This window comes from Polistes canadensis, unplaced genomic scaffold, assembly GCF_001313835.1.
Source record: "Polistes canadensis isolate GaletaPanama2010 unplaced genomic scaffold, ASM131383v1 scaffold_199, whole genome shotgun sequence".
NCBI classification, from domain to species: Eukaryota; Metazoa; Arthropoda; class Insecta; order Hymenoptera; family Vespidae; genus Polistes; species Polistes canadensis.
The window spans coordinates 214,161-228,815 of record NW_014569746.1 but is presented as its reverse complement, the minus strand read 5'-3'; the positions used below and the strand labels follow the sequence as shown (position 1 = coordinate 228,815).

At 29.0% G+C, this 14,655-nt stretch overlaps 1 protein-coding gene across 1 annotated transcript in view; it reads left to right on the top strand.

Annotated features, from left to right (window-relative positions):
* Positions 1 to 13,967, top strand: part of LOC106789738 (sodium/calcium exchanger 1) — an 85,004-nt gene extending 71,037 nt beyond the window's left edge. The window contains exons 6-9 of the mRNA XM_014754205.1: positions 5,145 to 5,303; positions 9,599 to 9,770; positions 12,183 to 12,499; positions 13,618 to 13,967. Coding sequence (XP_014609691.1) covers positions 5,145 to 5,303; positions 9,599 to 9,770; positions 12,183 to 12,387 — 536 coding nt within the window. The 3' untranslated portion in view covers positions 12,388 to 12,499; positions 13,618 to 13,967. The remainder of the gene's footprint in view (positions 1 to 5,144; positions 5,304 to 9,598; positions 9,771 to 12,182; positions 12,500 to 13,617) is intronic.
* The last annotated feature ends 688 nt before the right edge of the window (positions 13,968 to 14,655 follow it).

Genomic DNA, 14,655 nt, shown 5'->3' with positions numbered 1-14,655 from the left:
ATATATATATATATATATATATATATATAATCCCGGTAATTATAACGGTTGCATAAATCATATTACATACAATTAAAAACATTGATTTTATAATTTATTTTACGAACAAAAAAATATTCGTATGAAATATAAATATAAAATATGTCCGCACAATATAATATCCCAATCGTATAAGAAGTATTACATAATGTGACAGATCATTTAAAATAATCTTTTAATACTAATTTTTGTTCCTCTATATCATTTAAGTAAAATAATATTTACCCGACAATAATATTATGTTCTTTTTTTAAATAAAATTGATATCAATTGAAAAGTTTGTTAATCCACAAATATGCAACAGCGTATAAAAATTTGAAAATTTTCCATTACAATCAAATATCATTTTTTTTCTAATTAAACAATATGTGTGAAAAAATACGAATATTATTATAATTATATAACTTATACATATATATTATATATTCATGCATACATGCGTGCATATATATGTTTATATAGAAGTGTATAGTATAATATATAGACATTAATTGATTAGTACCTTTAACGTACCAAGAGCATGAGCTCATTTAGGTCGATTTCAGGGTTCTCTGAATATCGGTGACTTTCATAGGGCTAGCAGAGGTCGTTTGATTTATTGACGAGCTACCAGCCCCTCTCCCCCACTCCCGCCCTTTCCCTGTTCGTAAAATCATTTCGAGCCCCGTTTAGGATGCTCGTGGTTTCGAGTTTATCCCACGGGTACGTATATACCCCCTTCCCGCCCACTCCCTCCCTTTCACCCCTTTCCATCCGTGAAACTTTACATCAAAACAACCGGATTCGTTTCCCCACCCCCTCCTACTCCCTAATTCTTGTTTTCAATCCTACATATTATTTTTCTATTAATCCCTTGGCCCGTACTTCAATGAGTTTGACTCGTGATAACAATTTTCTACCGAATACGAATATCACGAGTCACACTCGTGGAAACAAATGCGGGCCAATGTTAAACATCACATGATTGGAGCACGGATATTTCTTCGAATGAAATTTATTATAATAAAATAATATATTTTATATATTATTTTTAATATATTTTTCCATGCTCGTTTTCTTTACAAAATAGTAAATAAAATAATAAGATAAATAAAAATGAATGTATTCATCTAATTCGTTAGGAATATTTTTAATTTTTGTTAACGTGTAAAATTGAGTAACACGGATGGGTGACCCATCTAGAAAAAGTAAAGATAAATATCGTATAGTATTGAATAATGTGAGAATGTTTTAATACAGAAATGAACCAGTATAAAAGGTAGAGTAAAAAGATAAAGAATAATTATTAACAACATGAAACGCGGTATCAAAAGACATTTTTGACAAATTTAAGCATCGAATTATTCTTTAAATTTAATTATATATTTCGCAAGTAATATTTTTAATAATTATTAAATTAATTCATTTATATATCATTTTTCTACAGCACATTTTTGATCAAAAAAGATACTTTTTGCGTAGAAATAGGAATACGAAAATATCTGATAGATCGTTGGAGAAATTAAAAAAGAAATAGAAATAATAATGATTTAACTAGTATATAAAAATAATAACGATAAATAGAAGAAGAAGAATAAAAGGAAGATATTGAAATTATGTATAAAAACGATAGATGTAACAAATCTTTTTCATTCTTTTTCTCCTTTTTTTTTTTCTAAAAAGTGAAAATAAAAAATTCTTTCAATTGACGACGGCTGGGTAATAATATAAAGAAAAAAAATGTTGACAATAAATAAAATAAGAAGAAGAAGAATTAGAGATAGAAGAAGCCACTTATGAGATAATATATAGAAGAGATTTCTTATCAAGAAAATAAAAATTCAGCATACTTCGATACGCCCCGTTCCGATCGAAGCGGAATGGTGGGTGGAGTTAAAAGGAGTTATAAATACCACGAACTTTAAATGCGCTTTAACGATGTTAAGTTAACGAGCGATACGTCGCGTCGATTTGAGAAAAGAAAAAGAAAAAAAAAGGAAAAAAATCTTCTTGTTTTCCTTGAACAATCGCTAAACCGATCACCCATACGTACCCTTAATTTTATTTTTACGATTATTCCTAATCGTTAAGAACGTATTTGTCATAGTTTTTCTTTTATCGGAATATTTAATCGTATCGTAAGAAAAGTTCAACATAATTTTATATAGGAGAATCGAATTTTGTCAACTAATTAAACAATATATAATACTAATTATTCTCTATTTATAAAAAGAAAGCTTAAAGTTATTCTGTCAGGATTAACAATTTATTTTCTAATTGTTTTTGAAAGATTCAACAGATTTTTTCATTTCTATATTAATACCATTAACACGAAATTGATATTATTATCTCTTTTCGTAATGAGAAATAATGAAATAAAGAAAAAGAAAAAGGAAGCAAAAGATTAACTTTTAATTTTGCTACATTCCTGCTTACTATTGGTTTGTTCGCAATGCGTGTAACCTTAATCCTAATCTTTCTTTACATAATACAAGACCTTCTTGCAAAACGTGCCACGTAACTAACCGATCGTTATACGATGCGCGTGTACAAAAACGTCACGCTTACTCGACCAGGAGTAAAAAGATAAATAGATAAATAGATAAATAGATAGATAAATAGATAAATCAAGAGAGAGAGAGAGAGAGAGAGAGAGAGAGAGAGAGAGAGAGAGAAAGAGAGAGAAATAAATTCCTAATATAACATCAACGTGAACACTTAAGGCCTTTTTCTCTTCTATATTTATCGAACATAGTAACCTTCGGTAAAACGATAATCATTTTCTTAGGGGCTGGTAAAAAAAAAAAAAAAAAAAGGAAACAAGTACGCGAAATCCTTGCATAAAAAATTTATGTTTTTTTTTTTTTTTTTTTTTTCTAAAAAAATCAAAGTAATTATGCGAAATAATCTGTTAGAACGTCTTCTTGTTGTACGTATATAGTAAGATACTAATTACATGACTGTATTATTACTTATTCTCTTGTAAATGAGGAAACATTTATCTTTCTCTCTCTCTCTCTCTCTCTCTCTCTCTCTCTCTCTCTCTCTCTCTCTTTCTCTCTCTCTCTATTTCTCTCTTAACACACTCTCTACCTTTGTAAGTATATAACTCTATGTAAATACGTTGGCAAACAGTATACACACAGATTAAACATTTGTATCCATGCATGGGTCATGGAAATGGGGCTGAATAGATTACATTCAGAGAATAAAGCAGAGGTCGACGGTATTGTATCGCTAATTAGGATTTATCGATAAACAACGTTTTCTGATCATCGTTAAACCATCATTGGACGTCGCGTCGTTCGTTCAAAATCCATACTCTCGTTAATTTATAACGACTAATACGTACGTACGTACGTAATCGAACTAAACGAGTTTTTGATTGGAAAAATTATAAAAAGAATTCCGAACGAACGAACGAAATGTTTATTAAAAAGGGAAAACAAAATTTGAAAGAAAAAGAAAATAATTCGAAGAAACTTTATTTAATGGTAATTCTTCATTTCAATATATTATATTGGATTAATCGAAAAGTTTCAAACAGATTAATAAATATATATATTATTAATATGAGTTGATTTTTATCTTGGCAATCGATATGAATTTTTCATGCAACCCAATATTTTGTATTATATATAGATTAATATAAATTTGTACAAAATATTCGATCAACTCAATAAAAATAATCAAATTTCTAATGAAATCCACTACAGGAAAGATATTAACGGTTAATATATATTTGAACGATTTAACCCCGGCGTTAAAATTTTGTGTGATCGTATTAAATGGTAGCAAAAGGAGATGGGAAACGTTAGTAGACCTTGGCTAGAATGCAAATGGTTGGAGCATTAAAATGAAATGGAGGAGACTCACTTCGAGTGGGATATCCTACGTTTCATCGCGATTATTCTATGGTAAACCGTACCGTGTTTCGTGTTCCTAAACTTAGATGAATGGAATTACCAAATGAGATAAACGACGTATTCTCTCTATTATCTCAAATGTAACTTAAATTAAAAGTTTCTTGTATAATAAGTTTAACTATTACTGACAAATATATTGACATATCCATTATCTCATTATCACTTTTATAAATAGATACATATATATTTATATACATTAGGTGTACATATCTAAACTATCGAAACTAGGAAACAAGACACGAAGATTAGAATGATCAAATGTGTCCCTGGTCGTTTTGAAATCTCGTTGAAACAACAGATATCTGTCAATGCAAATATATTCTCGATGCATAAACGTCAACGTATTGCCTATAATCTATACTTCATCTATCCAATCCATCTTCTCATAGATGAATCTAATTTCAACGTATTCAAGATAGGTTCGGTTCGTTTACATTAGTAAATACAGTTATGCTTGGAATAAGTTAATCAAACGACGAAGATATCTGACAGTTCGTCGCGTTGAAGAAACGATGATACACGTATATGTATATGTATATATATATATATACATAAATACATAATACACACAATCCTTCATTAGAAACGTTTCTACTAAATACACTTAAATACAGTGAGAATACTCACGGTGATTATTCGTACAATTACTGTCAATTAAAAACCAATCAATATTTTCTTTTAATACAATATTTCTAAATTGTTATATACACATAAATATATATGTTAGGATTATTCAGTTTTTAAATCTTATCAATTTTATATTGCAAGGAAATATATTTTATTCTTAAAGAAATATAATTTGATATAAATTATAAGAAAATTAGTCTTACTAAGTGCATATATATTATATATACTTATCTACTGTTACATATGAGAAAAAAAAATATATATATATATATAAATATGTTACAGTCAATGTAGAGAATCCAAGGATTCTATGGAATGCTCGGATTTTTACCGTAACATATATATATATATATACACCTATACATCTACATATTTATGCGTTAATATGTTTGATGAGAATAAAAAGAGAATTAAATAGATTTTTTTGTTTTTTAATCTCTATCTAGAAAACTTCGATCCATTTCTCTTTATATGTATAATAAGAAAAAAAAAAAGAAAAAAGAGAGAAAAAGTTACTTAAGAATCTAACGGCACCCATCGACTAAAGTAGGCACTCGACTTAATGGCTTTTAGATATCGCCGGCGGTTATCTGTGCTTTGCTGTCAGCATATTTGGAATCGGGGTGGTGACGGCAGTAATCGGTGATATCGCATCCTACTTCGGATGTACTCTAGGTATCAAGGATTCCGTCACCGCGGTCGTCTTCGTTGCTCTTGGCACAAGCATTCCTGGTGAGTACATAATAAATCTCAACACTTATCACATATATATATTAGAATATTATTTATTTAATTTTATATTTAATATATATATATATATTTATTTATTTATTTATTTATTTTTATTTATTTATTTATTTATTTTTTAGTACAGGTAACCCTTCTATAATACGATAGGGATAGATACCTAGAAAAAATACCGTCTTGCGTGAAATCGTGTTATACGAAAATCTAGAATGTTCATTATTCATTCGCGTTATTATTTTAAAAGTAATTTAACACGTGGACTGTCGTGGGGGTGAGGGGGTCATCGGTGACAAAAATGCATTAAAGGCGCCAGCACAAAAAATGCATTAAACATCATTACACAACTCATCTTATCTGCTGTTAATAGTATTTCAACGTAATATACGTCGCATAATAAAAACAATTCATGTTGGATACCATGGGTAAATCACGTGTAATGCACGCTGCGATCGGCGTGTAAATTTTTAAATATATGTCAAGCAAAAAGTTATGTTATCTACAGTGCGCTGTAGAAGTACAATGTTGTACAAAGTTTCGTTTCTCGCAATTTTCTTATCGTTAATAGAGTTAAACTGTGTTATAGGATGTCGTGTTGTAAAAGGGCTACCTGTATTGTATCTATAATAACCGTAATATTATTCAAATTTTGAGGGCGGCTACAAGTTTTTAAATTCATTCCTTTGACTGCGTTCCATGCAAGCACAGAACAATCAATATATACGACGACTATTTTAATTTTTTTCTTTTTTTTCTTTTTCTTTTATTTCATTTATACTTTATTTCATTATAAAGGCGTAAATATATGCCTTTTGTACATATTGATGACTATGGCAGGGCGCCTTTAACAATCAAAGGGTTCAAACTCTATGATCTACTTCGCTATTTTAATTTTAAAAAGTTCCATTGTTATAACAAAAATCACGAACATTTTTTTTTCGCGCGTGATTGTTTTAGATTAATATTATTCTTAAATTGTTAAATTGTAAGCCTTTTACCATCCTTAAAATCATACCCATATATTTTAAAACACTCTTCGTACGTATATATATATATATATATATATATATATATATATAGATTGAAATTTCAGATTGTTCACAAATAAATTATATGTGATAACAAATTGTTTAGAAAAAAAAAGAACGCACCTTTTATTTTATTTATATATTAAAAAAATAAAACGTCAATCGACAGATTGACGTTCCAATCTTTTAAGCGAGATCGATAAACGTAAAGATCAAAATTATTATCGAATTATCGTTTATAATTCATAAACCATTAGTCGAACGATGACAAGATGTAATTTCGTATTTCAATTTATATGTCACCGAATTTCAAGTTGAGTCTAACCAATTTCCTAAGGATAATCATCAAATTTACATGATGTTTAGCAACCCATGTACATGGTAATTCTGATGCCAGATACAAAATATCGATAGATACTGTTATCTCTCTCTCTCTCTCTGACTCTCTAACATTTCCAACGATCAATTATATTAGTGTTAACCATAAGTTCGTGCGTTTTTTATATTAATATTTCCAAATTAAATTTAACAAAAACAATTCATTATGCAATGTTCAAAGTAACGTTTCAACACAATAAACACGCACGAACTTTTGATGGTTTACAAACGAATCGTCTTTCTTATATTTCAAAAAATAAATATTATACTGTGCAGGTATAATATATCATCGATAAATAAAAATTCGATCTAAAATAATACTTTTTCGTACGTTCGAGAATAAAAAGAGAAAGAAAGGATAGAGAATAACGATTTTTCTCGAGTAGAATAAATTTAATTGAGAGGAAGGAGATTGAAAGGGATGTTAGGGATTAAGATGTAAAAGAGAGAGAGAGAGAAAGAGAGAGAGAGAGAGAGAGAGAAAGAGAGAGAGAGAGAGAGAGAGAGAAAGATAAATAGATAAAAAAAAAGGGAAAATGAGATAGATAGATAGATATATAGAAAGGGAAAAGGAAAACGAGGTCAATTAAATGCAATGTGATTTTCAATCAAGGTTCAGTGCATCATCGTCTCCATGAACGGACGGTATCTATCCGATAAGAGTTTGAAACTTGAACGCGAAGCCGCGTGTAACCCCCATCGTTAAGCAACGAATTAAATTAAGTTAAAGTAACTTTTGTTTGCGGAACTGAACACGTTATCGCGATGTGCACGCTTACCAACATCGATTATCCATCGTTAGAAGAACCATCGGCCGAGTTTACGTTTAAAGAACTTTACGGATTTAAGTTTACGTTACTTTTCTTTTTTTTTTTGTGTGTTTTTTTTCTTCTTTCAATCGAATAGAAAATTCGTCTGTCGAGATTTATTTTTTTAATTATAATCGTTTGTATTTTATATTACCCATTTTATTGATTTCATTTATTATATATATTACTGGATTTCTGCAATAGTTGAGATCAAGATTATGAAAAAGAAAAGTTCATAATTTATGTTCGAAAATGTTTTTATCAAACAATGATAACATAGAAAAGTAAATAGTTTCATTTTGATGAGAAATTTGAAGAAAAAATATAAGATAAATATTTAAAGTATTCGATTTGAAATGAAATACCTCTTGTATAAAATTATAAAAACTAAAAAAAAGAGTCGACTTTTTGAAGATAAAAAAAGAAAAGCAAATACGCGAGAGAATATAAACCAGTAATCATTTTGGATTCCCTGCACGTAGAATCCGGCATGCTCGTTAATTCAGTGACGTTAGCTCGTCAATATCGACGAAAAAGAAATAGAAACGATAGGAAGTTGAGTGTTATCGATCAAAGCACTCCTTCTTTTCCAATGTAATAAACTTTGCGAATAAAGGCTAGAAAATACGTGTTTAAGCGTTATCAAGATTCTCTTTCTCTCTCTTTCTTTTATCTATTTTTCTATCTTTCTATTTCTCTAAACTTACAATTAGTATCGTGAATTGTTTTAGCACATTTAATTGATAACAGTTGTGTCTTGATCAAATAGCGATTAATCGATTAAAATAAATATCGAAAATCCTATCAGCATTTTTAAATATATATATGAGTAATAGTAAATCAAATAAATTATTAGTAAAATAAACTAATGTGATAAATGATATTACCAATTAGATCCTAATAATATATTAGCAATGTTACATTTTAATTGTAATTATGTTTCTTCGAATGATTATCTCATTAATCAATGTTCATTATTTTAATAATAATAAATTGTTTTCAACGCGATAACGATACTTTTCTTGATACGATACGAAGATAGAATGCACGATAAATCGTATAATATACAGAACATCATTAATGCATTTCGCTGTAATATCAACAAATGTTCTACGATCGTGTAAGATCGAACGTTATATACGTACATTGTTTGCTCACGTTAATTCTCATCTACAGTGCGAAACTGTCGTTTCACTAATCCTGCTAGCCGCTAAACATTTGACAAACATTTGCCCTCTTCATACCTGTGCTCAATGTTTACGTTATCGTACTAACCGAACCAACCATGGCAAAACATACGTGAAGTTTCACTTTCAAAGATGCAAACAATATAAATATATATTCATAGACGACTAAAATTATATTAGTTTAATATTGGAAGAAAAAATCGCGAAAAAATACGTAACAAATATTGAACAAAAAAGAAAAAACGAATGAAAATTAATATTATTTTATCGATCTTTCTCTCTCTCTCTCTCTCTTTCTCTCTTTATCTTTCGTAACCGACTCTTCTTGATTATTTTATTTTCTTTTTCTTTTTTTTTTCTTTTTAATTTTACAATATCGAACACCAGCTTGTATGCAACCATACGTACTACGGTAACGATCGCAGCCTACTATACCACCATGCAATTTTACTTACATACCAACGATCGTATCTATAAATCGTTGCCCCTACTTGTATGCGACCACGCATACAATAACGACCGTTGGTATAGATCGTTGCCTATATTCAGGCGCAATATCCAGTTATCTTTAATACTTACTTATAAGTCAAACAACCAGCATTACAATTAGATATATCTTGATAAACGACACGAAGTTTCTTTTCAAACGATTAATGCTTGGCAATATAAAAAATGATTTAACGAGCTACGTACACGAAATTTAAATCCACGTAACGCGAGTTTCTTTTTTCTGTGGTCAGATTTATTATACCTACGTTAGATACTTTTTAAAGAGGAATATCAAAAAAAAAAAAAAACTCGCATTTTCAATCGCACGAAAAAGCAAATAATTGAGATAGAATGGGAGAAAGAAAATTCTAAAAGATTTTTTTTTATTTCAGACACGTTCGCGAGCAAGGTGGCTGCCTGCCAGGACAAGTATGCCGATGCGAGCGTAGGAAATGTGACCGGAAGTAACGCGGTAAATGTCTTCCTAGGGATCGGTATTGCGTGGAGCATCGCAGCCATTTACCATGCCTGCCATGGTGAACAATTCCTTGTGGAACCCGGCAAGTCAGTATCGAATATATATTTTATATACATTATTTTAATATTCATTCTACGATTTAACCATTCGATCTTTTTTCAAATTTTATCGTCCCTTTAGAAAAAAAAAAATCATCTTTCAACAGAAACACGAAAAGTTTCTTCGTAGTAGGAATACTGTCCTTTATATAACTCTCTATCTGCTCCCCCCCTCCCCCAAAACCCCACCTTAAGTATTTAATATAATTTTATATTCAAAATTAAAGTTAATTGGTATTTAAAAAAAAGGGAAACGTTCGAGTCACTCATTTGTAAAAAGTGATTAAATTCATAACGAACAAATTTTGTAGCATTCGAATGTTGAGTTGAAAAGTTTTAAGCCTTGCATAGAAACAATTTTGTTTCATTATTTAAAGTTATATATACGTTTATCAAAACTATTTTGTTCATAGAAATATTTAACCTTTTAAACTAATTTAACCCTCTCGAATAGTTGAACCCTCGATGGCAGATATTAATGAGATACGTCTACCCTAAAAAAAAAAAAAGAAAAAAAAATATATATTTGCTTCATCGTAAGAGAAGCACAATAATTGATCGTAGGAGAAAGGAAATAAAACGGGATAGAAACTAATCTTTAGTTCGCGATAATCGAAAAAACAAATGATCTATCTCTCGATTACGTTATTCTATTTGACCTAAAACGAGACAATCTCATTTCTCATTGCTAATATCTTTTTACTCTTATCCAAGGATAAAATTCTGCGGGATACTCGAAAATAAGATAGAAACTTTAGGTATCGTGGAGGAATATGAAGCAATAAGCGAATATCGAGATTCTACTAATATTTCCTCTTTCAAATGAAAGATCTTACCCTTTTGATATCAACCTTAAACGTTTCCTTAGGTTATATCTTATAACTCGATAAGATTAGAAACATTTTATTTCGTTAAAATTAAAATCATTTTCTAATTGAATATATTATAATATATATACATATAAATTTCTTTTATATAAAAATTTGCACAAAACTTTCGTTAATTAATAATAAAAATAAATATAAGATTAAAGAATTAATTAGAAATGGTGATGAACAACACACATACTCTACATATATGTATATGATATTTATGCAAATTTCGTGACAAAGAGGAACGTTAGAAGGATATGTTTATGGTTATTAGCCTATCCTATACATTATACATCATTTGAATTGCGCTCATAGAAGCTGCATCAAGCAAACTATACTGTGTTGCTACTGCTGCTACTACGATTACTATGGTAGCATGTAAGCACAGATGGCACCGTAATGACTGAAATCGTTTTCGCGAGTGTATATCGACAGTAGTTTATATACAAGTAAATGGAATACGAAAATAGATTACAACGACAAATTTATTTTGATTAATTATTAGTAATATTTATAACACACGTGTGAGAAAACAATATCGGAATAATAATGCATTTTTTTTGTAATAGATACTCTTTCTGTTATATTTCAAATCTTATCATCAAAACAATACTAACAAACATATTATAATATAGTGATATTAAATATGGATATATTAAAAGATTATGTTCAATAATTCAATCGTTTTACCGACTAAATCTTTTTTCGTGTTATCCATTTAAATAGAACGTTTTCTACAGGCTGATTCACGTAATTCCAATATCTCAAATGACTTTGAAATTATTTGTTTAATAAATAGTAATTAAATATTAAAGTTGCATGGTTTTAAATGATCGTAATGATCACGTATCAGGTTTTTTTCTTAAGCGGAAAAATTTGAAAATATCATATTCCAACTACAATTTTCAAAAGTACAAATAGGTAGAGTAAAAAAAAGATATAATTAATTTGTATCGCGTAAATCAAATGATTGACGATATATTTAACGATAAATTGTTTCGATAATGAAAACTACGAATGTAAAACTATCAAAAGAGTAAAGTGAAAATTGGAAATATAAATAGAGAATACTTTACCTTACCAATATTTCATGCTCCTCGATGTTACCCCTGAAAGCACGCAACTTTGGATAACAATTGATCAATATTTCATTGGGACGCACAATTGAAAAGTTATTCGAACTGTGCTAATACGTGCATCACATAGTGCAGTAACAACTTAAATACATATGTACATACATAACTGTATACAAACAATACATACAACCCTTGACAAAACCTTAACGCAACCTTGACTCAACTTTGGATAATAATTGATCAAATTTCATTGAACGCATAATTGATAAGTTATTCGAAGTATAATACGTGAATCAACCTAGTGTAATAATAACTTAAATATATACATATATATATTTGTCGTAAAATTGGTTTGAAAATGAAAAAAAAAAAAAAAAAATTATAAGGAAAAGAAGAAGAAGAAATAAAAGGGAAAAAAAGGTGGCAATATGTTTGTTTCTTCTTGGCATTAGCTTGGCCTTCTCCGTAACGTTGTTCTGTACGGAAGCCTGTTTGGTGATCCTGGTGTTGCTGTTAAGACGGACGAAAAGCATCGGCGGTGAGCTCGGTGGGCCTTTTGTACCGAAACTCATAACTTCCGCATTTCTATTTTCCTTATGGCTATTCTACCTCATCATGTCCACCCTAGAGGCCTATGGCATAATCCAAGGCTTCTAAATTCGCCATCGCATTTAGCGATTGCCAAACGTTGGCCTACCGAAGCTACACGTTTATATTCGATCTTGCATTCGTCCCCCATAAGACGTGCGCTCAAGAAAACATTCTATCGGTAATTACATTTTAATCATTTTATAATTATACGAATTCATTTTATTTTGTATTCGTAATTTTTCTTTTCTTTTCTTTTTAACACTTAACATACTGATACCTCTTTATATATTCGTTTCTATAATATTTCTATATATATCGTGTATATTTTATGATTTATGTATAAACAAAAATATTACATTTATTCAATAAGAATTTTTAACTCAATGAATAACAATATAATTTGTAAGAAATGTTGCGAAAAATTTTGCAATCGATCATAGTTTGCGTTTGATGTTAAGTTCAGCAATTATATATAATTCAATACGTTTTTAATATATTTAATATATTTTTTATAAGGTTATGGTATATATCTTTTATTCTTCGAAATAGATTTCATTATTTTCGATAATTTTTCGATTTATTTTGCTGGCACAAGATGTGGATTTTCCAAATTTATTGCTACATCTAATATTTATTGTAATGCATGTGCTTGCGATATTGTAATATGTCAATATTTCGTTAAAATTTACATGTTTAGTCATTTTCGTAATATATATTTTTTTCGTCGTAATAGTTAATGATAAATTATGTATTAAATAATAATCATTGCATGTACCTACCCACTGTACTTACATGTACTTACATATTATTGTGATTATGCTTTTAAATTTTGTTTTTTTCTTTTCTTTTGTTTGCTTTTTTAAAAAATTATGCATAACGTAATTAATCCAATTATTATTATTTTTTAAATTTATTTAATAGTTTCTACAAATATCATACATTCAAAGGATTAACACGTTTTAGTCTTTAACTATAAAAGAAAAAATGTATTATTATTTTTCATAACTTTTTGTTAATAAGATTTACACATTATCATATTTTGTATGCGCGCACAAAAATTGATATTTATTCAAAACTATACTTTTACTATTTTAAATGTTTTTAAAATATAAATTCAGCCAATACTATTGAGTGTGTCGAGAAATATAACATTTCAATGTCTTAATTTTATGGGCACACACAATTCATACTTTTCTCATTGATAAAAAAAAAACCAAACAAAAAAGATAATAAATAAATAAGTAAAACTATAGAGAGAGAATAATTCGTATTCATAATGTTTCATTTTGTTTTCAGGACAGGAGGAAGTGAAATCTAACGAACAAACGAATGAACGAACGAACGAACGAACGAGCGAACGAACAAACGGACGAAAGAACGAAAAAAAAAATGAAAGAACGAAAACACCCCTGGCGAAAGTGCATCGAAGAGGAAGGATATTCACCCCCTCCTGGTCCCAGGAATAAAATGAACAACGAACGTGATTGCGTGAAATATATATATTAATGCGTGCATACGTGTGCGTAGTACGGGTGAGTGGGATTAACACGTGAACGAGCATGAAGTATGATTGTTGTGAATAAATGAGAAAAGAAGGATAATAATGAAGTAAGAAGTAAAAAAAAAAGGGAAGAAGTTAGAAGATAGAAAAAGAAAAAAAGAAAAAACACAGAAAAAGAAAAATCGCGTAAAGGAGTGTGACGTACGATAAGTAAGAAAAACAAATATTAGAAGAAAATAATAAGTTATATGTTTGTGTGAGTATTAAGAAAAAAAAAAAAGAAAAAAAAGCGAGTTTGCCTTAAAACTAAAAATTAGAAAAAGGAATGAAAGATTAGAATAAGTAAGTTAATTGTAATTCTAGTCAAGGTTCAACCCTTTTTAATCCTTATTAATCGGGACAACAAAAATTAGGTTGAACGAGTTTACATGTGTGTCGAAGTTACAAAAGAAAACAAAAATCAGAAGAGAATAGAAAAGATAAAAAAAAAAAAGGAAACAGTGGAGGATGAAAGGAAGATGAGAAGGAAGAGAAATAAGAAGAAAAAAATAAGAAGAAGAAGAAGAAAAGGAAGAATAATATACTACATATATATATATATATACATAAATATATATATATATAGGTACATACCGTACTTATTTAATTATTTGACAAGAAAAAAGACACACACACACACAGATTTCTAGGAATATTTCAAGTAGCGGATCGTATATTAAAGAATGTTCCTTTTATTTTTATTTTTTTTTATTTTTATTTTTTTCTTGTATTGCCAGAGAAACGATAATCGCTAATTTTATATAACGCATACATATTATTATCGATAACATTTT